The sequence below is a fragment of the Rhincodon typus genome, chromosome 10 (genome assembly GCF_021869965.1).
Source record: "Rhincodon typus isolate 14 chromosome 10, sRhiTyp1.1, whole genome shotgun sequence".
In the NCBI taxonomy this organism is placed as follows: domain Eukaryota; kingdom Metazoa; phylum Chordata; class Chondrichthyes; order Orectolobiformes; family Rhincodontidae; genus Rhincodon; species Rhincodon typus.
In genome coordinates this window covers 23,813,014-23,840,074 of record NC_063341.1, presented here as the reverse complement: position 1 = coordinate 23,840,074, position 27,061 = coordinate 23,813,014, and the positions used below count along the sequence as shown (strand labels likewise).

General features: G+C 41.6%; 1 protein-coding gene across 1 annotated transcript in view; it reads left to right on the top strand.

Moving 5' to 3' along the window:
• The window catches only part of axdnd1 (axonemal dynein light chain domain containing 1), a 134,046-nt gene that overhangs the window by 10,340 nt on the left and 96,645 nt on the right, over positions 1-27,061 (top strand). The window contains exons 4-9 of the mRNA XM_048602234.1: positions 6,898-7,073; positions 14,580-14,683; positions 19,248-19,368; positions 22,695-22,783; positions 23,163-23,219; positions 24,080-24,191. Of these exons, the coding sequence (XP_048458191.1) occupies positions 6,898-7,073; positions 14,580-14,683; positions 19,248-19,368; positions 22,695-22,783; positions 23,163-23,219; positions 24,080-24,191 (659 nt within the window). The remainder of the gene's footprint in view (positions 1-6,897; positions 7,074-14,579; positions 14,684-19,247; positions 19,369-22,694; positions 22,784-23,162; positions 23,220-24,079; positions 24,192-27,061) is intronic.

Sequence of the window (27,061 nt, the reverse complement as noted above, 5' to 3'; positions counted from 1 at the left end):
AACTTGCTGATGTAAGTCCGGATGTGAACTCACATGATGTAATTACTATAGAAGCCAATGGACTACAGATTGGGAAAGACTCGAGCTATTGTACCTGCTACTGAGCACTATCTAGTGATTCCCACAGGAAGAAGTGGAATCTTTATTATTCATTCATGGGATACAACATTTCTGTAAGGCCAGCATCTACTGCCCATCTCTAATTGCCCTTGAGAAGGTCTTCGTAAGCTCATTTCTGAAACCATTGGAATTTGTGCGTTGAAGATATGCCCAGAGCATTGTCAGGAGGAATTCCAGGATTTTGACCTTGTGACAATGAAGGAATGGAGACATTTTCCAATTTAGGAGACTATGTGACTTGGAGGAGATCTTGAATCAGGCAATATTCCTATTCATCTCCATTCTAATACAAGAGGAGACTGATATAGCATTACAGGTTATATTTATTCTTTAGTGGTATGTTAACTACATTAACATTACAAACAGCATCTAACCCAATGAAATCCATGTAATATTTTTAACTCAAAATCAATCAGTGTATCTGAGGAGTACGAGTTAACGGAAATGTCCTTGAGCTAACTTCTGCTTTTAATTTTTTAAAATTCCCTCGTGGAATGTGTGTCCCTGGCTTGCCAGCATTTACTGCTTGCCACTAGTTACCCCTGAGAAGGTGGTGGTGAATCACCTTCTTGAACTGCTGCAGACCACTTACTGTGGATTGACACACAAAGGTGTTTAGTCGGGAATTCCTTGATTTTGACTCAGTGACAGTGAAGGAACAGCAATATATTTCCAAGTCAGGATGCTGAGTACCTTGGAGGGGAACTTGCAGATGGTGGTGTTCCCATATATCTGCTGCATGTATCCTCATAGATGGAAGTGTTTGTGGGTTTGAAAGATGTTGTTCGAGGATCTTTGGTGAATTTCTGCAGTGTGTCTTGTGGATAGCGTACACTGGTGCTACTAATTGTTGGTGATGGAGGGAGTGAATGTCTGTGGATGTGGTGCCAGTCAAGCAGGCTACTTTGTCCTGAATGATGTCAAACTTCTTGGAATGTTGTTGGAGCTGCACCCATCCAGGCAAATGGGATTATTCTATCACACTCCTGACCTGTGCCTTGTCAGTAACGGACAGGCTTTGGGGAGTCAAGTGAGTTACTTGCCACGGTATTCCTAGCCTCTAACTTGCTCTTGTAGCCACTATGTTTATGTGGCAGGTCCAGTTGCGTTTCTGGTCAATGGTAGCCCAAAGGATGTTAAATGTGGAGGTTTCAGTGATGGTGACACCATTGAATGTCAAGGCGCAGTGATTAGATTATTTCTTATTGTTGATGGTCATAGCCTGGTGTTTGTGTGGCACAAATGTTACTTGGCACTTGTCAGCCCAAGCCTGGATACAGGTATTTCTCCTCTAACACGATAGTTGCATTCTTGTGTGATCTCAAGCTATGGAAAATGACGCTATAGAAAATCATGTCATAGGGAAATCGCTATATCTGTACAGCAGAAAGTTGGTGTTATCTAAACAGCATCCACTATTTATCAATCGTGTTACAGCTAATTCGCGTTAACGAAACATGCGTTATAGCAGAAATACCTCTTATTATCCAATCATGTTGCACTTGAATATGGACTGTGTCAGTATCTGAGGTGTTGCGAATGGTGCTGAACATTGTGTAATCATCAGTAAACATTCCCACTTCTGACCTTATGATGGAGGGAAGGTCATTGATGAAGCAGCTGAAGATGGTTGAACCCAGGATATTACCCTGAGGAACTTCAGAGATTGCCTGGAGCTGAGATGACTGACCTCCAACAGCCACAACCAATTTCCTGTGTGTAAGGCTGGACTCCAACCACCGGAGAGTTTGCCCCCAATACCCATTGATTCCAGTTTTTGTAGGGCTCCTTGATGCCACACTCAGTTGAATGCGTCCTTGATGTCACTCTTGCCTCACCTCTGGAATTCAGCTCTTTTGTCCATGTTTGAACCAAGGCTGTAAGGAGGTCAGGAGCTGAGTGGCCCTGGTGGAACTCAAACTGGGCATCAGTGAGCACGTTATTGCTGAGCAGGTGCTGCTTGATAGCACTGTTGATGACACCTTCCGTAACTTTACTGATGATCGTGAATAGACTGATGGAATAGTAATTGGCTGGGGTTGGGTTTGTCCTGCTTTTCACATACGGGACGTACTTGGGCCATTTTCCACATTGATGGGTAGGTGCCAGTGTTGTAACTGTACTGTAAGGGCTTGGCTAGGGGAGCTTCAAGTTCTGGAGCAGAAGTCTTCAGTACTGTTGCTGAAATGTTGCCAAGGCCCATAGCCTTTGCAGTATCCAGTGTCTCCAGCCATTGCATGACATCACGTGGAGTGAATCGAATTGGCTGAAGACTGGTATCTATAATGCTGGGGACCACTAGAGGAGGCTGAGATAGATCATCCACCCGGCACTTCTGGCTGAAGATTGCTACGAAAGCTTCAGCCTTCTCTTTTTCACTGACATGCTGGGCTCTTCCATCATTGAAGACAGGGATATTTGTGGAGCCTCATCCTCCAATAAGTTGTTTAATTGTCCACTACCATTCCCGACTGGATGTGGCAGGACTGCAGAGCTTAGATCTGTCTATCATTTGCTACTTATTCTGTTTGGCATGGAAGTTGTTCTGTTTGTTAGCTTTACCAGGTTGACATGCCATTTTTAGGGATCCCTGGCGCTGGTCCTGGCACACCCTCCTACACTCCCCATTGAATGAGAGTTGATCTCTGGCTTGATGGTAATGGTTGAGTGGGGAATGTTCCAAGCCACGAGGTTATATATTTTGCTGGAGTACAATTCTATGGCTGTTGATGGTCCATATCACCGCATGGATATCCAGTCTTGAGTTGTTAGATCTGTTCGAATTCTGCCCCATTTGGCACAGTGATAGTGCCACACAATATGATGGAGGTTATTCTCAGTATGAAGGCAGAACTTCAAGGACTCTGTGATGGTCACTCTTATCAGTAATGTCATGGACAGATGCATCTGCAGCTGGCAGCTTGAGGTCAAGTATGTTTTTCCCTCTTGTTGGTATCCTCACCATGTGCTGCAGATCCAGACTAGCAGCTATGTCCTTTAGACCTGACCAGTTCAATCAGTAGCGCTGTTGTCGAGCCACATTGAAATCCCCCACTCCAAGTACATTTTACCATCCTTAGTGCTTCCTCCAAGTGTTGTTCAACGTGAAAACGTACTGATTCATCAGCGAAGGGGGGGAGCGGTACATGGTAATTAGCAGGAGGTTTCCTTGCCTTTGTTTAACCTGATACCATGAGACCTCATGAGGTCCCAGAGTCAATGTTGAGAACTCCTAGGGCAAGTATGCCTCCCTCCTTACTGTATACCACTGTGCCACCACCTCTGCTGGCTCAGTCTTGCTGGTCAGACAGGACATATCCAGGGATGGTGATGGTGGTGTCTGGGACATTGTCTGTAAGGTATGATTCCATGACTATGACTATGTCTGGCAGATGCTTGACAAGTCTGTGAGACCGCTCTCCCAGTTTTGGTATTAGCCCCCAGATGTTACTGAGGATCAACTGGGTTGTTTCTGTTGTTTTTTTTTTAGTGCCCAGGTTGATGCCAGGTGGTCTGTCCGTTTCATTTCTTTAAGACTTTGTAGCGATTGGTACAACTGAGTGGCTTGCTAGGCCATTTCTGAGGGCAGCTGAGAGTCAACCACATTGCTGTAGGTGTGCAGTCATATGTAGATCAGACTATGCGAAGATGGTAGATTTCCTTGCCTGAAGGATGTTAGTGAGCCAGATTGGTTTTTCTGACAATTGACAATGGTTTTGTGGTCATCAGTAGATTCTTAATTCAGGTTTTTTTTATTGAATACAAATGCCACCATCTGCCATAGTGAGATTTGAACCCAAGTCCCCAGAACATTAGCTGGATTTCTGGATTAATAGTCTAGCAATAAGGCCAATGCCTCTTGATAAACTTCAATTCTATCGTATCTTGGGCTCTTGTAAATTTCAGTGGATTAGCAAATTTATCATTTACAATTCGGAATTAAACTGAAATATCGCTATCCTCCTGAAATTTTTTCTTGTTGGTATATGGATTCGCAGGTATGAAGAGCATGAATTCTCCTCACCCAAAATTCCATTCCTTATACACAAGATAATAATTAATGACAAGCAGTTAAACCTTTGAAGGGATCACAGCAAAAACAATGGCCTGTCCTTGAACAACTATAGCCTGGTAGCTTCTATTTGTGAACTAAGAATCCAGGAACCCAAGATTTGGAGGCAGGAGTTCAAGTTCCCCCATAGTAGTTGGGGGTTTCTAATTGAGGTAATTAAATAAATCTGGAACAAAAAATCCTTGGTATCAGTAATAATGATCTTAGAACTACTGGGTTATGGTAAAGCCAGTCTGGTGCGCAATTGCCCTTTTAAGAAGGAATTCTGCTGCTTTTATCCATTCTAGGCTATATGTGACTCCAGACTTATTGTGAGTTGTTGACTCTTAACTGCCTCTTAAAGAGTCCAGAAAACTTCATTGTTGTTGTAAGACAGCTACAAAAACAAATTGTAGTACAAGTAAATCCATCTACATCGTATTGTACCAACGTAGAAACTTAAATTTGAAAGTGGCAAAAAAAACCCCAAAGACTAATTGAGCAACAGTCTGACAAAATCACATCTATCGGCCAACAGCGCAGATACCCCCATCATCAAAATAAAAATATAGGACTGTGGATGCTGGAAATCTGAGGCCAAAACAGAAAGTGTTGGAGAATCTCTCAGATCTGGCACCATCTGTAGAGAGAAAAGCAGTTAACATTTCAGATTCAAGGTCAGAAATCATATGACACTAGGTTATAGTCCAACAGGTTTATCGGAAAACACAAGCTTTAGGAGCCTCGGTCCTTTTTCACGTGTTATTGGGAGAGGTAGTATCAGACACAGAATTTATAAGTAAAAGATCAAAGATTGACTGTCTATTTGTGTGTTTTTTGAACAAAAATAAAATGATTCTGCAAATATGCGAATCTATAGGGTGAATGTGTGTGTTTGTGGAGAGTGAGTGGGGAGAGAGAGAGGGAGAGTGTGTGTGTGTGAGGGGGGGTTGTGGGGAGACAACGTATGTGTGTGTGACAGGGAAGGGGAAGAGAGAGAGAGAGAGAGTGAGTCAATACGGCGTTTTATAAATTCCTGCTTTAGAAATAAAGCCAGTCTGACTCCAAACTAAAACACAAACAGATTCTAAACAAGGCTTCACACCTAACATGCATTGTCTGACCTAAAATGTCACCTCTTCTTTAAACTGATAAAACCTTTAGTTCTCTCAGGACCATAATTTGTAAGGAATTCAGGGATTTACATTAGATCTTTAATCTAACTGATTAATGATTTAACAACATCTCAGGTTTGTTTAGTACATCCTCATCAGTGGTGTGAACCTTTGATCTTTTATAAATTCTGTGTCTGATATACCTCTCTCACTAACACCTGAAGAAGGTCTGAGGCTCCAAAAGTTTGTGTTTTCAAATAAACCTGTTGGACTATAACCTGGTGTCATGTGATTTCTGACCTTGTCCACCCCAGTCCAACACTGGCACCTCCACATCATTTCAGATCCAGTCAACCTTTGTCAGGACTCCATTTTCACTGTGCCATGAAGACAGGAATGTGGTCCTTGGAGTTCTCAACCTTAAAACCAACTCACATTAAGTCTTGTGGCATCAGATCAAACATGGACTGGGAAACCTCCCACTGATTACCACCACCTCCTGATTGATCTGTATGCCTCCATGGTGAAGAGCTCTAGGAAGAAGCTACTGACCAGGGCCTGCAGGACAAATCTGGCAGATTGTGCCTACAGCAGACAGTGAGGGACTCACCAGAAAGGAAAAAGCAATTTGATTTTGTTTTAATTGTTCTACCTGTTTTAGATGCCTCTGTTCAACACAGTTTTGGTAGAAACAACCACTACTGATTGCTTGTGAAGACATATCTGTCCTCACACTAAGGAACCCACAGTTATACTGTATGGCAGTACCACCACATGAAATGAGGTAGGTTCATAATAGATCTTGGAACTCAAAACTATGAGGCATTGTGGCCATCAGGAGCAGCAGAATTGTATTCCACCACAATCTGTGACCTCATGATCCAGCATATCCTTCACTCTCACATTACCATCAAGCCTTGTGATTCAATCACTCATGTAGAGTTGATCCTACAAGAATATTTACTCATTTACACCATGTTGCTGCTGTCATTGTCCTTAATGCTCACTTAATGCTGACAGCAGCGCCACCTCATGGATGGCAATATTGTCTCCTCAGTCTAAGCTTCTTGTGTTTTATGCTATTTGCCTTGGGCTGTCAATGAGCAATTACTTTGGGTGGATGATTCCCTCCTGTATGATCACAAAGGAAAAGATTTAGTTGTGGGAAACTGTCTCAGTCTGGTTTATTGAAGTGGAACTATGAAATGTTGTTACAAAAACAGGTTCTGCACAGTTGCCTTCTCTCAGGCACTTTTAAGAAAAGTCCAGATAGGTGACAGTCTGAGTCGTAATTTAGTGGAATACTTTTTTTTAAGGTCAACGTAGATTGATGTAGCACGTTCAGTCACATAACAGTTTATTCATACTAACAAAGCTCAGTGCTTGGTTGGTTTTGCATGTGAAGGAATTCAGTGAATTTTTGGCATGGCTCAGCGATGAAGAAGCATCGTTCTCTTCAAGCATGTGTGCAAATCTGTTTGACAACCGCTAAGTCATCCCCAACAGTGAGATTTACTCACTCGTTAAGGTTTTATATTGAATTTCTGGTTGATTGGCTTACAGAAACAGTGTGTAGTTTAATGTCTTTTTTTTAAAATCCCGTCTTTCCAGAGTTACCCAAACTTGAGGATAACCTACAAGTCATTGATCAACGTCCACCAACATCTCTCCAAAATGATTTTATCCCAGAAGAAATCCTGCTGGCTTTGACGACTATGACAAATACATGCTGTCGTGATGAATCCATTAGACCACAGACAAAAAATAAAGCCCGAAAAGATCATAAAGTAAGAACAAGGCATATGGAACCAGGGCAAGTGGATAGATTTGGCATACTGAATAGCTATAATTTAATTGAAAGAGAAACTAGCCCCAAGAGGCTAAATTAATTAATCCTCCCATTTCTTATGTTTTAATATTCAAATATTTACAGTCAGTTTGAATTGAGTTTGGGCAGTCTCAATATAGATATTGTGACAACAGAGCAAACAGTTTTTCATTCAGCATTAAAAAAAATTCCTATACTTCCTTACTACATCATGGTGGCTCAGTGGTTTGCACTGCTGCCTCACAGCACTAGGGACCTGAGTTCAGTTCCATTCTCAGGTGAATGTCTGTGTGGAATTTGCACATTCTCCCGATTTCCTCCTGGTGCTCTGGTTTCCTCCCACAGTCCAAAGATGTGCAGGTTAGGTGGATTAGCCATGGGAAACGCAGAGTTACATGGATAGAGTAGGGTGTGTGTCTGGGTGTGATGCTTTTCGAAGGGTTGATTTGGACTTGATGGACCAAATAGCCTGCTTCTACACTGTAGGGGATTCTATGATTCTATGGTCATGACAGTAATCACATAGTTGGCTGTGAAGCATTTTGAGACAATTGGTGGTCATGAAAAGCATCATAAAAATTGAGGCCTTTCTGCTTTCCTCCCTCCACCTCACCTGTAAGATTTTAGGGTCAGGAGTCACAGATTACCCAAATTAAGTTGAAAATTCATAACTAATTTTAAGGTAAAACAGGCAATAATTGGATATGATATAAACACTAAAAGGAGAAGAACAGGTGAGATGAGGATCTGTGACGGTCAGCATCACTGAGAGGGGTGAGTGAGGTGAGATCCCTGTGACAGTCGGTCAGCATCACTGAGAGGGGTGAGTGAGGTGGGGTCCCTGTGACAGTCAGTCAGCATTACTGAGAGGAGTAGGTGATGTGGGGACCATGTTACAGATCGCACATGGAGAGGAGCGGGTGAGGTGAGGACCTTTACAGAGACACAGTCAGACTGGTGGCAGACCTGAGTGGGATCCATGACGTAAGCAAGATAAGATATTTCTAGTTGACACTTAAGGAGGATTAAGGGTAAAATAAAACAATGTTTTACCTTCTGTTTGATTGAGGTCTGTGGGAAGTTTATGCATGTGACATGCACATTCTGGACTATGTGTGAAAGCCTTGTTATTTCTGTCAGTCTGGATGACCATACAGTCCCTTAAGACAGAGCAACTTAAGCTCTGAGTTTTAGAGTTTAACCAGCAGTAGGAGCATTATAGTGCGTTATTGTGCTAATCTGCAGGGAGCAGTTGGAGGGTGGAGCAGCAGCACAGAGTAAGTATAAAACTAATTGAGCTCAGGGATCATGGCCTAGTTTGCAGGGAGCAGTCAGAGGATGGAGCAGCAGCATAGTGAGTATAAAACAAACTGAGCTCTGGGATTGTGGCCTAGTGTGCAGGGAGCAGTCAGAGGGTGGAGCAGTAGCACAGAATGTGTATAAAATTAATTGAGCTCAGATCGCATTGTAGCTGTGAAAACAAATCTGGAGGCACATCACAGGGAAACTGTGGCCTGATTGGCTGGTAGGAAATATGCACTAAATTTGAAAAGAACACAGCAAAGAAGTACTAATAAATGAATTAACTCATTAATAAATTGTGGGAGGCGATGGCCTAATGGTATTATTGCTGGACTGTTAATCCGGATACCCAGATAACGTTCTGGGGAGTCGGTTTGAATCCCGCCATGACAGATGGTGGAATTTGAATTCAATAAATACCTGGAATTAAGAGTCTCTAATGATGACCGTGAATCCATTGTCAATTGTTGGAAAAACCCATCTGGTTTACTAATTCCCTTTAGGGAAGGAAACTGCCATCCTTACCTGGTCTGGCCTACATGTGACTCCAGACCCACAGCAATGTGGTTGACTCTTAACTGCCTTCTGGGCAATTAGGGGTGGGCAATAAATGCTGCGTCGCCAGCAATATCCTCATCCCATAAATCAATAAAGAAGAAACTATACAAATTAATAAACTACTTAACTAAGTAAAGATGGCTGGGCAGATGATGTTCTGTCGCTGTATGATGTGGGAGGTGGCAGTTCCCATTGTGAGCTGCAGTGACCACATCTGCAGCATGTGTTGGTTGCCCAAGGAACTTCGGCTCAGAGTTGATGAGCTGGAATATGAGTTTCAAACACTGTGGCACATCCAGGAGGGAGAGAAGTACGTGGCTGCTTTAGTTCAGCAGGTGGTCACACCTGGTAGATTAAGCACTTCAAATTTAGTCAGCGATCAGGGACAGTAGGTGTGGTTGCAAGTGAGGCAGATAGGTGGATCCTGAATTCAGGAACAGAGCACCCTCAGCTCTTGACCTTGTCCAACAGATACAAGGTACTTGCTCTCTGTGAGGATGAGGAAAAGGGCTGCAGGGAGGATGAGCCAACTGACCACTGCACCATAGTACAGGAGGCTATTCAAGAGGGGGGAGCAAAAGACAAATGGTAATGTAGGGGATTCTATAATTAGGGGGATTGATATCATCCTTTGTAAGCAGGATTGAGAGTCCCATATGGTTTTTTGCCTGACCTGTGCCAGGGTGAGGGACATCTCTGACTGGCTTGAAAGGATATTGGAGAGGGAGGACGAGGATCCAGTTGTTATGGTCCATGTTGGGGCAAACAGCATAGGCAAAGCTAGGAAGGAGGACCTGTTCAGGGATTATCACGTACTAAGAACAAAATTAAGGAACAGGACCTCAAGGGTTATAATCTCCGTTTACTACCTGAGCCATGTGCAAATTGGCTTAGGGATAAGAAAATTAGGGAAGTAAACATGCGGCTAAGGGAGTGGTGTGGGAAAGAGGGATTCCATTTCATGGGACAATGGCATCAGTTTTTGAACAGGACCTGGTCTGTACCACTGGGACTGTCTGCACCTGAACCGATCTGGAACCAATGTTCTAGCGAAAAGTATAAATAGAATGGTCACTGGGACTTTAAACTAGTAACCTTGGTGGGGGGGGGAAGGGAAAGGGAAAATGGCAGGAAGTACAGTGATAAATAGAAAAGAAAGCAGCAGGTTAACATGTGTGCAGGAGCGTTTAACTACATCAAGACTATGAAAGAAGTTAAAAGGAAGGAAAATTCAGGAGATATTATTAATGGAGATGTTAGAATTTGAAAAGAAGGTATAAAAACTAGAATAAAGGCACTTCACCTGAATGTTCACAAGGTGGGGATAAATGAGTGCTTTTCTGTTTGGTGATCAGTGACTAGTGGTATGCCTCAGGGATGAGTGTTGGGATTGCAATTGTTTACAATTTACATAGATGATTTGGAGTTGGGGACCACGAATAGTGTGTCAAGTTTGTGAATGATGCTAAAATGAGTGGTAGAGCAAAGTGTGCAGAGGACTCTTGAAAGTTTGCAGAGGGATATAGATAGTTTCAGTGAGTGGGCAAAGGTATGGCAGATAGAGTACAATGTTGATAAATGTGAAGTCATCCATTTTGGTAGAAATAACAGTAAAAAGGACTCTTATTTGAGCGGTAAAAAATTGCAGCATGCTCCTGTGCAGAAGGAACAGGATATCTTTGTGCATGAATTGCAGGAGATTGGTTTGCAGGTGCAACAGGTAATTAAGAAGGCAAATGGAATTTTGACCTTCATTGCTAGAGGGAGGTTATGCTACAGATGTGTAGAGTGCTGGTGAGGCCACATCTGGAGTACTGTGTACAGTTTTGGTCTCCTTTCTTGAGTAAGGATGTACTGGCACTGGAGGGTGTGCAGAGGAGATTCACTAGGTTGATTCTGGAGTTGAGAGGATTGGCTTATGAGGACAGACTGAGTAGACTGGGATTATATGCATTGGAATTTAGAAGAATGAGGGGGAATCTTAAAGGTCTAAATTATGAAGGGAATAGATAAGATAGAAGCAGGGAGGATGTTTCCACTGGCAGGTGAAATTAGAACAAGAGGGCATAGCCCAAAATTAGGGGGAGCAGATTTAGGACTGATTTGAGGAGAAACTTCTTCATCCAAAGGGTTGTGAATCTGTGGAATTCCCTGCCCAGAGAAGTAGTTGACGTTTCATCATTGAGTGTTCTTAAAGGCTAAGATAGATAATTTTTTGAACAGTAAGGGAATTATGGGCTATGGTGAGAGGTTGAGTAAGTGGAGCTGAGGCCATGAGAAGATCAGCCATAGATAGCAAGGTGTAGAGCTGGATGAACACAGCAGGCCAAGCAGCATCAGAGGAGCAGGAAAGCTGACGTTTCGGGTCTGGACCCTTCTTCAGAAAGGGAAATTTCTGAAGAAGGCTCCAGACCCGAAACGTCAGCTTTCCTGCTCCTCTGATGCTGCTTGGCCTGCTGTGTTCATCCAGCTCTACGCCTTGTTATCTCAGATTCTCCAGCATCGGCAGTTCCTATTATCTCAGAAGATCAGCCGTGATCTTATTGAGTGGCAAAGTGGGCTCGAAGGGCCAGATGACCTCCTGTTGCTCCTGGTTATTATGTTTTTATGTTCTTATTCATGAAGCTGAGAGGTTAGTGGACTGCAGGCTTAAGGAAGTGCAGACAGAATGTATATGGATTACCATCACACAGAAGAAGGGGACCAAGCAGATCTTGAGAGAAATCCCCAAGTGCATCTCATTTACAGACCATTTCTCAGCTAAGGAAAAGGTTAAACATGGCAGTTTTTGTGTGGAGGCTAGCCCGAACCAAGGCAATAGCACTGTGAGTAGTCCAGCTGTTCAATGGTGAAGGAAGAAGTGAGGAAGGACAATGGCAGTTGGAGATTCATTAGTGAGTGGAGCTGACAGGTTTTCTTGTGGCCATAGACGTGACTATGGATGATATTTTGCTTTTGGGGTGCCAGGATCAAGAATATCACATACTGGCTGCAGGATATTCTGAAAGTGGAGGGTGAACTATCAAAGGTATGTGTTGGGACTTATGATGTGGAAAGAAAGAGAAGTGAGATAATGCAAGCAGTTTTAGAGAGTTAGGTTGGAAATTGAAAAGCAGAACTTCAAAGGTACTAAGCTCTATGTTACTTCAAATGTCTTATAGAAGTGAGTGTAGGAATAGAAGGATAGAGCAGATGAATGCATTGCTAAAACATCATAAGGCATTAGTCAGACCACAGCTGGAATACTTTGCATAGTTTTGTGCACCTTATCTCAAGAAAGATACACTGGCGTTGGAGGCAGTCCAGAGAAGGTTCATTCGGCTCAAGCCAGGTATGGAGAGACTGTGTTGTGAGGAGAAGTGGAACAGATAGCACCTGTACTCATTGGAATAAAGAAGATGTAGTCCTTTTGTTGTAGATGCAAAGATTGTTTCCCCTTCTGGGAGAATCTAGGACCAGAGGGCAAAATCTCAGAATAAGGAGTTGCACATTTAAGACTGAGATGAGGAAGAATTTCATTTCTCAGGGTTATGAATCTGTTGAGTTCTTTACTACAGAGGGCTGTTAAGGTTGGATAAATATTTTCATGGCTGTGATAGACAGATTTTTAATCGGTAAGGAAACTGAGGGCAATGGGGAAAAGGCAGGAATTGAGGATTATCAGAATATGCATGATCTCGTTGAAAGGTGGAAAAGACTTGGTTGGCTGAATGGCCTATGTCTGCTCCTATGTCTTATGGCTGGAGAGATGGTACAGAATGGAGGACTTTAGATCTGGGAAGGTGGGAACTGTGCAAGTTGGACCGGTTACATCTGCACAGGAATGGGCCAACATCCTCCAGGGAGGTTTGCTAATGTTATTGAGGTGGATTTAACCTAGATCAGCAGGGAGTTGGTATTTTGACAAATCATTCAGTGAGGAGAGAATTTTAGATGGAATTAGAAGTTAAAACGCAAGTAGGTGAGTTTGCAAGGCAGAGGAAACAGAGGTTAGATAAGAAAGAAATATGTTTAGTAAAGCTAAGTGGAATGTATTTTAATGCAAGGAGCCTGAGGTATATCATAGAAGAATCCCTACAGTGTGGAAACAGGCCATTCAGCCCAACAAGTACACGCCAACCCTCCAAAGAGCATTCCACCCATTCCCATGCCTCTACCCTATCCCTGTAACCCTGCATTTCCCATCTAATCCACCCAACCTACACATCTCTGGACTGTATGGGCAATTTATTATGGTTAATCCACCTAAGCTGCACACCTTTGGAGTGTGGGAGGAAACTGGAGCACCCAGAGAAAACCCATGCAGACACAGAGAAGGTGCAAACTCCACGCAGACTGTCACCTGGAATTGAACCTGGGTCCCTGGCGCTGTGAGGCAGCACTGATAGCCACTGAGCCAACTTGCTGCCCCAATTTAAGGTGGAGGCACCATTAGAATGATGGACAAGCTGAGGTCACAAATAGGCAGCATGATATTAAAACTCTGTTTGAGACTTGGTTGAAAGATAGTCAGAATTGGCAGCTTCCAGGGTAGGACCAGAATTTGAGAACCCTGGATGTCAAGGATTATAAAGATTTGGTTTAATTTTTTTAAAAATGAGATACAAGGAGGGGGCCTTTAAAAGGAAATTAGGAAAGCAAAGAGAATGCAAGAGAAAGCATTGGCAGGGAGAATAAAGAAAAATCCAAATGGGTTTTTAAAATATTTAAAGAGCAGAGCCCATTAGGGACCAGAGAGATAAAATGTGTGTGGACCTGGAAGACATGGGCACAGTCCTCAATGAATACTTTACGTTGGTCTTCACAATGAGAAAGGATTGTATCAGTACAGACATCAGGCTAGAGGGCCATGAAATATTAGAAAAAAATTAACAAATAGTTAGAAGTAGTACTAGCTGGTTTAGCAGCCTTAAAAATAGGTAAATCTGCAGATCCAAATGAGATATATTCCAGGCTGTTCAGGGGGGAAAGAGAGAAGATATCAGGGGCGTAGGCAGTAATTTTGAAAACCTATCTGATCACAGGTGAGGTGTTAAAGCATTGAAGGACTATTCATATTGTTCTATTATTAAAAAAGGGAGGAAGGAATAGGCTAGAAAATTACAGGCCATTAAGTCTAACCTTGGTGATGGGGAAGTTATTAGAAAGAATTTTGAAGAATAGTAATTTACACATGGAGAACTATGGATTAATCGGGGATAGTTAGCATGGTTTTAAGGGAAGGTTGCATTTAACAAGTTGATCAAATTTTTTAAGGAAGTAACCAGGAGGATTGATGAGCGTAATGCATTTGATCTGCTTTACATGACCCTTAACAAGGATTTTGATAAGGTTCCTCTTGATACTCTGCTCAAGAAAGTAAGTGCCTATGGGATCCAATGCAAAGTGGCACATTGGATCCAAAAACTGACTGAGAGGCAGGAAGCAGATAGTGATCGAGGAATGGGAGTCACAGGTTTATTAGAAAGAAGTCTTTATGTAAAGCTTGTTTAAATAGTCAAGGAAAAATAAAATGCATGTTTTTAGTTATTCTGGTACATTCATTTATTCCAGTTACACAGTGCTATGCCCCACACCAAATGATTCATACTCTCTGTCTCCACAGATACACGGCATCCGACCAACTGATCGTGTGTGGCATCACCCAATTCGGAGAACAAAATTCAAGTACTTGATAGATCAGCCTGTCCAACTGGCTCAAGGTGGAAGGTATGTCCATAGAACTTTCTGAAGTGAGGAGGTTTACATAGAATATATTGCACTATATTTGAAAGGTGCAGTGTACTTCAGGGATTTAGAGCAAATTCATTTTGTGTAAGATTTTGTTTGTTATTAAATTCTGAATGTACACTCTTCATTCAGAGTCAATGTGGAGAAATATATTAAATAGGTAAATGAAATGTCCTGGATGTTGCTCATCTTGTCATGCTCGGTTTCCCTTGATAATCAGTCATTGCCATTGTTTGCATGCATAGGGTCATCTATTGTTCTAACTTGATCACCGAACCTCACTGTATGACTTTTCACAGTGCAGCCAAGGATGAATTGTCTGATCTTGCTGAGACTGCATAGTTTTTCTAGTTTTGCCCTTAGCCCTGTGTTCTTTACCATTTGAAGTAAATAACACCACTACTTGAAATTGCTCGTCAGTTCGTTTTTGTGCATTTTTCTCTCAGTTTATGAATGTGTGGCATTTCCTGAGGTTTGCCTTCAAGAAATCATTGATTATAGTTTTGGTTTACCCTTCAGTTGGTTTCCAAGTTTACATTCTGAATACGTGACCACCTTAGGAATTCTGTCATCAGTCGTACGTATGACATGTCTACTGTCTGATAACCAGTGCTTCAGTTTGATATTTTTGCTGTGAAGTATCTCAGAGTTGGTACTTTGCTCTCCCATTTGATATCTACGATGTTCCAAATGCATCTCAAGTGGAATTTCTGCAACTGCTCAATTTGTTTGGAGTAGGTAGTCTATGTCTCACAGGCATGTAAGAGGGTAAGTATCACCACAGTTCGGCACACCTTGTTTCCACCTCAAATCCTTACATAAGTGGACAAATTCTGAGTATGCTTAGTGGTTCTGTTTGCTGTTTTTATGTCTATGCATTTCTGGAGATGCTAGATCTGTGAAGTTATCCGCAGGTTAATTTCAGTATTGTTATCATTGATTGTTGTAGTAGGTGGGATAGAGTCAAAATTTATTGATGGAGTATCTTTGACCGTCCTTAAACTGATGATTAGTCCATATTCATCAGCAGTTTTGGAAAAAAATCTATGATCCTTTTGAAGGCTATGTTTACAGGACACAGTTATTAACTAAAGTAGCTCACCACCTTCTCCAAAGCCTGTCCACCATCTACAAATTACAAATCAGGAGTGTAATGGAATGCTCCTCACTTGCAGCTCCAACAACACTCACGAAGCTTGACACCATCTAGGACAAAGCAACCTGCTTGATTGGTGCTACATCCACATGCATCCACTTCCTCCATCACCGATGTTCAGTAGCAGCAGTGTGTACTGTCTACAAGATGCACTACAGAAATTCACCAAAGATTCTCAGACAGGATTTTCCAAACCTACAAACATTTCTATCTAGAAGGACAAGGGCAGCAGATATATGGGCATACCACCACCTTCAAGTTCTCCATCAAGGCACTCACCATTCTGATTTGGAAATATATTGCCATTCCTTCACTGTCACTGGGTCAAGATCCTGGAATTCCCTCCCTAATGGCATTGTGTGTCAGCCCACAGGAGGTGGACTGCAATGGTTCAAGAAGGCAGTTCACCACCACCACCTTCTGAAGGGCGACTACGGATGGGCAAGAAATGCTGGCCAGCCAACAATGCCCACATGCTACAAATGAAGTATAAAAAGTCTATGTCATCATCTCTGATATCTTAGCTGAGGATTTCAGTCATCTCAGGTTAAAGTGATCACCGTCTGTGCTGATGTGAATGTATATTCCATCAATCCCATCAAATCCCCCAGAAATCAAGGTAGCAAAGAATACCTGCTTCACACCACCTGTTTTGCCAAAGGAGCCAATGATTTCGCCCCAGTCAGTGACTCTTCAACCATTCGATCATGAAACTAAACACATGGATAGCTCTGCTAAGACATCCAAATTTGTCTAAGACTCTCCACAAGGCATCTGTATTTACTGGGTCGAAGGCTTTCAGTAAAGGCATTGTTAGTAACCAGTCAATAAAGGCACAGTGGAGTCCAATCTCTTGTATGCAACATTTCTCTTGTATTTGTGAAAAGGTGAAGATCATATCACAAGTACCTTTGACTTTCTGGCAGTACATGTTCTGCTATGTGGCTTACCTGTCTGTTAAATTGAACTTTCGCTTGAATTTTACCAACTATTGCAAGCAATAAGATTTTTGCCTTTTTGATTTTTGTCCTTTGCCTTTTTGATTTTTGTCCTTTTCCTTTCTACAAATGAATAATCCAAGTATCTTTTGACTTCTGACTATTGATTGGATGATTTTATGTTTTGTGATATGTTATGATATGATTGTGGTTTTTGATGGCTAGCTAAGCCTCCCAGATTTGTAAATTTCTCCTGCAATCCCGCCTGAGCCTGGGGCTGTCCTTGAAGGTAGGAATCTGTTGGTTTTGTCACCCACCACAGCAAAGTGTTCCATATAAGTACCTACATTTGGGCAAGTCAAGAAGTTTGTCTATAGCTACTGCACTTGGAGGGGCATTTTGGTATACCACTGAAGTGCTCAGCTCAACACTCTTCAATAACTTTCCCACTAATCAGGAGAGATTCCCCATTAGTGCTGAGAGCAGGCAAGTAGCCAAATGAGGGAAGAGCAAACAAAATGCTCAGCACTTCATAGTAGCTCAAGCTGATAAGTGTAGGCTCATTTGTAAACAAAAACAGAAATTGCTGGAAAAGCTCAGCAGGTCTGGCAGCATCTATGAAGAGAAATCAGAGTTGACTTTTTGGGTCGAGTGACTCTTCTTCAGAACATGTCTAGGCTTGTTCATGTTTGGCCAACCATGCATCTTGCATCTTACATATATTCTGTTGCAAGTTACTTTAGTTCTTCAGCAGTGACTCCTTTGCGGTGGATGCCTTTTTTATTTCCCTGAACATGCTGCAGTTTTTCCGTAGAAATTTCTGAATTCCGTTATCATTTTCATAAAGCCAATCTGGGTAGTTTTTTTTTGTGCTCCCAGTTCAAGAACTGTTAATTTGAAGATTGAGCGTGCCGTGTCATTTCTTTACTCAGATCTTCCTTAGAGGTCAGATGTACTTCAAGTCTGACCCTGAATTGTTTACAGCACTTTGTGGATGGCAGCCACTGCACATTTAACTTTCGCATATTGGAAGAGTAAATTCATCCTGAAAAACAGCATCTTGTCATCTTCAGAGCACTCTGTTCCTCTCAACCTCGGTGGTCATAACATCATTTTATAGTTGTCTGCTGAGTGTTGAAAAAATGGCAATCTGTTGCCAGTATTTAGACTTTGGTTTCATCCAAGTGTTTTTGTACTTTGCCTTCTGTCTGGAGATGGTATTGGTGGCTGACAACATTCCAGCATGTGCAAAGACTTAGGAGAGTTGTTCACTTGTTCCATTTCCCCATGTTGGGATTCCCAGGACACCATCCCAAGATAGATAGTCCGCTCTATTCCTTGAACTGAAGTGCCCCATCTCACTGAGTTCATCCTGATGTGAAGTATTTGAAATAGTTCTGTCCAGATCTTCAGGATTTGTCCTTGATATCCTCAGAAGTAGTCATCGTTGGAGCATGTGCCCTGATAATTGTCGTGAACTTGTTATTCACAGGAGTGATGAGGTGATTGATTATTCACTGAAAGAAACTATCCAAACTTATTGCAATGTCTGCCATCATGCATTTTTCTGGTAAATGTTAAGAAAGAATACATCCACAAATGCTTGTTTGCTTACTTAAATCTACTGAAGTGAAACAATATTCTGTTTTATTATTTATTAACCAATGAATAAAATGTAAACATTCAGGTGGGACAACAACAAATTACACTTCACAATCACTCACAGCTAAAATACTTTACAGTGAGCACTAAGGACAAGGGAAGGTGATGAAAGAGAAAGATTTTGAGATTTTCAGAAGTGAGGACAGAGGCAACAAGGTAGAGGCAATTTAGGAAATGGCTCCAAGAGTCAGAACACTACCTGTGGAGCAGAGAAAATTAGGCATGACCAATTGTGGTATAGAATGGGCACAAAATAAGGAAAGAAAGAATGTAAGTAAGGTACACATGGTTAGAGGACATCAATGGACTTGGTTGAACGATAAAGGGGTTGAAAGTGAGGATGAGGTTATTTAGGACAATGCATTGGCATGGGAACCAGTGGGACCTAGAAAATGTACATGTACATGTATTTTTGTGAGACAAGGGCCTTGAAATTCTGAAATATGACCATTTAATGTTACAACAACATCTGTGGCATTTGAAATACTATGAAAATAGTAGCGAGAAGCAGTGTTAATTGGTTAATAAATTGTCAGAAAAATGTTAAAGTTCTTTCTTGGGCTATGGGTCTCACTGGCTGGGCCAGAATTTATTACCCTGTTCTCCCTGCTTGTTTCACATGTGTAAAAATCAAATAATTGAGTATTTTACCTGTGGACTTTGTTCCTGCTTCAGTGCAGGGATGGTGACATTTTATTATTATTTATTTAGAGATTAGGCTTTTTTTTTTCCTTTGTGACATTTGATAATTGTGTAATGATTTTACTCTTCCCAATCTTATTTGCAGGGATATTTCATTTTTGTGTGATGCTGTATATTCCAAATGTTCTGAAGAGTCGTTACCTCCTGTGTCAGTAGCCATGGACAAGAGCGCAGTTCGGGCTCAACGTGAAAAACAACCTGTCACTGTGAGTCACATTGATACGTTTAGATATCAAGGCCAAGCAGCATCAGAGGAGCAGGAAAGCTGATGTTTCGGATCGAGACCCTTCTTCAGAAATGGGGGAGGAGAAGGGGATTCTGAAATAAATAGGGAGAGAGGGGGAGGCGGATAGAAGATGGATAGAGGAGAGGACAGGTGGAGAGGAGACAGACAAGTCAAAGAGGCGGGGTTGGAGCCAGTAAAGGTGAATGTAGGTGGGGAGTTAGGGAGGTGATAGGTCCAGGGAGGACGGACAGGTCAAGGAGGCGGGATGAGATTAGTGGGTAGGAGATGGAGGTGAGGCTTGAGGTGGGAGGAATGGTTAGGGAGGCGGGGACTAGCTGGGCTGGTTTTGGGATGCGGTAGGGGGAGGGGAGATTTTGAAGCTTGTGAAGTCCACATTGATACCCTTGGGCTGCAAGGTTCCCAAGCGAAATATGAGATGCTGTTCCTGCAGCTTTCGGATGGCGTCATTGTGGCAATGCAGGAGGCCCAGGATGGACATGTCGTCCAAGGAGTGGGAGGGGGAGTTGAAATGGTTCGCGACTGGGAGGTGTAGTTGTTTGTTGCTAACCTCATCCAATCTCCTTGACCTGTCCATCCTCCCTGGACCGACCTATCCCCTCCCTAACTCCCCACCTACATTCACATTCACTGGCTCCAACCCCGCCTCTTTGACCTGTCTGTCTCCTCACCACCTATCTTCTCCTTTATCCATCTTCTATCCACCTCCCCCTACCTCCCTATTTATTTCAGAATCCCCTCCCCCATTTCTGAAGAAGGGTCTCGACCCGAAACATCAGCTTTCCTGCTCCTCTGATGCTGCTTGGCCTGCTGTGTCCATCCAGCTCTACACCATGTCATCTCAGATTCTCCAGCATCGACATCTACTATCTCTGTTTAGATATCAGATGGTTTAGTGGCAAAGTCTGTTATATTTTACATCCAGTCAACATCGTTTCAATACTTCAGCACAATGTGATACTAATGCAATTTTAGTTACATTTTGGAATTGTCAAATAAACTTTACTGATTGTAGAAACAACTGTTATTTTTGAGGTCTTTACTTGAAGTACATATTACCACATAAAGAAGGGACTGTTAGTTAAAAGGGGATATCCTCCCATCTTAAGATTTTTGAAAGACACCTTTAAAATGTTACTGGCGTATTGAAATCATTCTTGAAATGAGTTTTGGGAGCAGAAACATTATTTGCAGCCATCATTATAACACTATTATATTTCAGGGTTTTCTTTTCTAGCAAATTTTTATGAAGGCAGTTAGTCTTCTGCCAGTATTTTACAAGAACTTTAATCTGATTGAGCAAGGTTCAATTCAGAAGCCTTGATATATCTCTGGTATCCAATACATCACCTGAACACAGTGTACACCTCATCAATCATCAGGTACACCAGTGGAATGTTGAAGCTGTCTTCTGAGTACCTAAGTCAATTTCAGGGGTCCAGGAATAAGGACTATTCTATTAAACCAAATGTTTAACCCTGCAATTTAAGTATATTTAATTTTGTCACAGCTGGTTAAGAATCTTGAATGATATGCTAAGAACCGAATCTGGGACAAATTGAGTTCCAGTTTAAAATGTTGCAGATTTCAGTGTTTGTCTATGTCTAATGAAGATTCAAATTCAAACATCTTGGGGATTTATTCAGCCATGTATTTGGTTTGCAGCTTCACTCCACATTCCTTTTGGAGATTTAGTGAGGTTGGTGGAAGTCATCACAAGTAAGATTGATGTAATTCAAAGGGAGAAAGTTGTAAGGCAAGGATAATGTCATTGGGTTGAGATATCCTCTAAGCAATGTTTGTGGTCTGTTGCTTGGAGCAAATATTTAATAATTGATCCTAATGTTAAGAGCTATTGCACTGAGAGTTAATGTGCAGGATCATGTAGGTTTGAGAATAGCTGAGAGATTTAAATCAGGGAAATTGGCAGCGCACCAGAAATCTGTTGTGACAAGTTGACATCTACATTTAACTGCAATATGTTGGACTTGGTGTGAGCAATCCGTTCAGGAGAGGAGAGTTTTAACTTTTGGTGTTGACTATTAACCCTTTAGACAGCCAGGCAGAGAAGGATAGAACTGGAACCTTGTATTTATACACATAAGCTTTTATTTGCAGAGACGAGCAATACAAATACGCACATTCAAACCAAATCAGTGGAGTTCTCGTATGCTCCTATGTATGTGAATGTCCAATTAATGTCCAACACCCGCAAATAATTACAAATTTAATCAATTTGTGCCAGATTTTCCAATGAATTGCAATCTCTTGCAGATTGTCACTGTGCTCATTTTTCACGAAATGAAATAGCTCTCCGACGGGAGATTTCAATTGAGGCTGCTTCAGTAATGTGGAGCCATTCCATCCTGACAAGTCCCTCATAGCATAGAATATTCAGGGAAGGCAAGTCACTTCTTCTTTTTCACAGCAGTCAATTCCACATTCTTAAATTCAAATGTCCAGCATCATGGACAGCATTATCTTTTGCACTGATGTGCTGGGCTGTTCTATCATTGAACATGGGGATGTTTGCAAAGCCTCCTCCAGTATGTTGTTTAACTGTCTACGACCATTGGATGTGACAGTACTATAGAGTGTTGATCTGATCTGTTGGTTGTGGGATCGCTTAGCCCTACCTATCACTTGCTGCTTATGCTGTTTGGCATGCTAATTGTCCTGTTTGGTAGCTTCACCAGGTTGACACCTCATTTTTAAGTATGTCTGGTACTGCTCCTGGTATGCCCTCCTGCACTCTCCATTGAACCAAGGTTGATACCCTGGTTTGATAGTAATAATGGAGTGGGGAATGTGTCGGACCATGAGATTACAGATTGTGTTGGAGTGTGATTCTGCTTCTGTTGATGGTCTGCAGAGCCTCATGGATGCCCTGCCTTGAGTTGCTAGATCTGTTTGAAGCCTACTCCGTTTAGCATGGTGATACAACACAACACAATCGAGGGTGTTCAATACGATTGTGGGACTTCATTTCCACGGGACTGTGCAGTGGTCACTCTTAACAATATTATCATGGACAGACATATCTGCAGCTGACTGATTGGTAAGGGTGAGGTCAAGTATGCTTTTCCCTCTCACTGGTTCTGTTGCCATTGGCCACAGCCCCAGCCCATTGCTCAAGAGACTTGGAAAAGCTATGGTAATGTCATTGGTGGGTTGAAAAGCCACTGACATACATGTTGCACTTTCTTGCGGGTTTCCTAGGTACCACCAAACACCCCCACTCCCAATCCTTCAGGAAATTAAAACATTGGCCAATATTTCTCTCAACAGAAGCAGCTTGACGTGCCTGAGAGCCTGATACCAGATGAGTACCACATTGTAAAGAATAAAGGGGTCCTAGGACTAGAATACTATGAGGAGTGAGTAACCCTTTAAAACAGTAGTTACTTGATACAAAGATTTGCTTTAGTTTAGAGGTGAATATCTTTTTTTCATGTATTACCTACATAACTATACTGGTACCTACTCACCACCTGCACTTCATGATACATCACATTGATGCTGAAATTCACTGCCATTATGGTAATTTAAACTAAAAAAATAACGTTAGTACGCTGGGAATGTGCTTTTAATACAAGCTATAACATTGTAGGGATGTTGCTTCCTAGCTTCCTTTTGAGTACATCTTCCTTCAAGGAGCACAAGCTCATTTATACACATTAAGTTATGTGTAATACAGTGTTACCTGAAAAGAATCTGCCAGAGTATCTAATGATCTGTACCCATTCTTTCTTCTAGTAAATATACAACCCTGCTGCAGGACCATGAAAAGAAACTGAGGGTATTTCCATCCATGTGAGTAGTGGCATACACTGATTATTTAGTGAATGGGATTTTATAGAGCCTGCAAGAGCAGAAAATGTGGCATGTGGGTGACTGATTGAGCCAGGATATAAAATTTCAGTTTGGTTGGTTGAGATTCGGTGTACTCACACAGCAAACACAGAAAGTTAATATGAACATACAGTAAACAATTTGGAACGCAAATGATGTCGACCTTTGAGAGAGTTTTCCTAATTGGAAGGCTGAGTGAATTATGTCTGTATTTTCTGGAGTTTAGAAGAGGGAGAGAAACATGCAAGATCCTGTCAGTGCTTGACATTAGAACTAAAAGGTTGTTTCACATGACTGGAGAATCAAGAATATATTTAGGGGCATGCTTAGGAAAAGGGCAGCTGTTAAGACAAAGATGAGTAGAAATTTCTTTACTCAAAGGATTGAGAATCTTTGGAATTCTGTACCCCAGACAGTATGATGTTCCAATACTAAATATATTTGAGGCTGAGATATACAGATATTCAATCTCCCCAGGAATCACGGTTTTGGGAGGCAGAGGGGAAAGTGCATTTGAAGCTGAAGATCAGCCATGATCGTCTTGGATTGTGGAATGGTCTTGAAGGGCAATGTGGTCTTATTTTATCCCTGTTTCTTATGTTCTTGTTTTACTGTTATTTATCAATCAACTTATCCCAAAATGCAGAGGAATGCTTACTATGCACTGTACCAAAGTTGGAAATTTTTGATGGCAACTATGTATGGGAGACCATTGCATTCAGTGATACTGGCCCAAATGAGTGAAAAGGTCACCACCATGCAAAACAAAACTACCGATTGCATATAATTATGTCATTTGTATATTGTATCTGTCTTGTCAGGAAGCCCAGTGGTAGGGTCGAAGCCATTCAGCTCTCTCAAGTGATGGACACAATGCTGGAAAAAGTTGGGTTCAATGAAGATAATGAAAAGCAACATAAAGGAGAAACGCAGGTACTGATTTAAAAGCTAGTTCTATCATTGTGACTCATGTGATAGTAATATATTAGGGAAATATAATCACTTTTTGTAATATTGAATACCAGTAAAGCTTTTGAAACTATTAATGGCAGATTTAATTCTTACTTTCCTCTCTCTTGTTGACATTTCACTAGTTTGTTCTCTCTTTACTTTCCATCTCCATAATATTTATTGTTAATTAATCTCCACCACTTTGTTGCATTTTTAAGTCTTTATTAACCTCTTACTCTAGATTAGTACAGATCTTGAATATCCCTAATGTGTGGTACTGAACATCCCCTACATTTGATGGTGTCTGTTCCTGCCTTAGGATCTAATTAAGCTTTCAAAGCTTGCCCCAGGAGTGAACAATATATCTGTCTTGTAGAATCATAAACGTTACTGTGCAGGAGGAAGAACAATTTAGCCTGGCATGTCTGTGTAGACTTTGCAAGAGCAATTCACCTAGTGCCATTCCCCCACCTCTTTCTGCATTTTTTTTTCCTTTTAAGTTAATGATCCAATTCCCTTTTGAATGCAATGATTGAATCTTCCCCACCACATTTCAGGCAGGACACTGCAGATCCTAGCCACTTGCTGTGTAAATCATTTAGTACTGAATTATCTAACACCTTCATAAAATTTCGTCGCCATCTTCAAAAGTTATAGAGCATCTCATCACGACACATTTTACGTTGAAAAAAAACTCAAATGTATATATTTTCCAAAAATGAACAAGCACATAAGAAACACTCATATAATGCCTTTTCACTGTAATGTAGACAGCACACAAATATCAGCTAGCTGTTTCACTGAATCATTACTGCAGATTATCAGCACGAAATGTGTTGTTCGTTGGCTGCACACATCAACAGGGGGCCCAAAATCATACCTTGTTAGCAAAAAGATTACTTAAAGCTGGTCTTCTCCACTTAAAGAGGAGTTGTTTTGTGATTGAAACAGATCAGATGTTTGTGCAGGAAATGAGCCTGACCTAGGAAATATTAAAGACTGGCACAATGTGCATTAGACACTGCACTTGAGGCTTTGGTGGAGGAAATTGAAATTAGGAGAGATTTTCTATATCACAGGGACCAGGAGATCCACAAGACACATGCCGAAAGGCAGTAGAAGTAGACAGCCACGGAGGCCTATGTCAGAATTCAAACCTCGAGAATCCTGTTCATTGTTCTAAAAGGTTCACCAGTCTCGCATGGGGTTAAGATCACTGAATGCACCTTAAAATTCCATGCTGTTCCACATACACCATAGTCTCAGTCATTCTTCAGTTCAATACCTCCATTGCTCATCTACTACCACTTGATCTCAGTCAAGACTTGGCTAACTTTTGTATACTTTATTTCACCATCACACACTTAATGCTGCTGTGAATCTCACCCCCATAATTTATAGGTTGCACACAATATTAACTTTTCAACCCTGACAGCCACGTCAGTGAAATAGATTGTATAATGCTCATGGACACTCTTCATTTCACAAAAGCAGATGATACAAAACTGAAGGCAGAAGAAGCTGACTATAATGTGTACAGACATATGTACATGTCCTGTTGGGGAAAACAGAACAGGCCATTACTCAGGCTGTAATCAGCATCTGAGCTGAATTATGAAAGGCAATGATATAGTCATCGCCTGTCCTCCTGCTTACATTGCATTTGTTCCTTACCTACATTTTCTCTTCAGATTTTCAAACTGCAGAAAGCCTACTAATCCTCTTCTTTCTTCTCCCTATTCCTAGCATGACAATATTACCCTTGCTCTACTACATTTTCAAATACCATGTAATGAAATCTGGCCAAGCAGTAGAAGAACAGAAAGAAACAGTGGTGAAAATGAAGACAAACCATCACTCAGTTTCAAACTTACAGTTACTAGTTTAGATACTGACACTGCCCATACCTTGGAGTATAGATTAGAGATAGGATGTGAAAGTGATGAGTCATCAGGCTTGAGTGGACTGCAACCAAGACAGGGGGCAAGAATAACGGGGAGGTTAGCTGTCGATAGGGCAGTCACACAAGAGATTCATTGCAGAAAATCCGAATGAACAATTCAATCGGAGCGCCACAAGGCAAAACACTGATGGATATTCACAACTAAATGTGTTCTCCATTTGGATAGAAGCCAAAAAGCCAGTTTTCAATGTCAATGAGCATACAATTGGCCAGTTTGTTTGAGCATGACAATAGTGGCCAATTGGCAATTGTGCCGCTATGGACCATGATGCAGCAATGATGAACTAGCAGTATAAGCAGCAGCATCACAATGTCTGAGTGTAACATTGGAATCCCAGACTGCTGTCGTGCAAGGTCAGTTTTCTGCCAGGGAAATTCAAAAATGCCACCATTATGGCTATGGATTACACTGTTGTGTTGCTGTAACAAGCCCATACGTAATCTATCCTCTGACAGATTATCAGGTATGCTGAGACACAGCCCCAGAAGTGTGTAATTGTGCCACAAATACAAACAGTCTTCTCTCAGCAACATAGTTACATCACTAACTGTCCAACATTGCCCTTGCTATTGTCTCAGCTGATGATGTACTCAATCATGTTTTGTCTGCCATACTATTTTGAGTAGGTGTTGTGTTGAATCTGAGTTCTCTTGAATTCGTTCCACTGCTCGTGATGGAACAACATGACACAAGGGTGTACAGTATGTCACCCGGGAGACTTGAGAAGTATTGGGGGAGGAAAAAACACTCATTATTCAAGCTCCTGTGCTAGACAAAACTAGTTTTAGACTTTTGGGGATAGTAGGAACTGTCGATGCTGGAATCTGAGATAACAAAGTGTAGAGCTGGATGAACACAGCAGGCCAGGCAGCATCAGAGGAGCAGGAA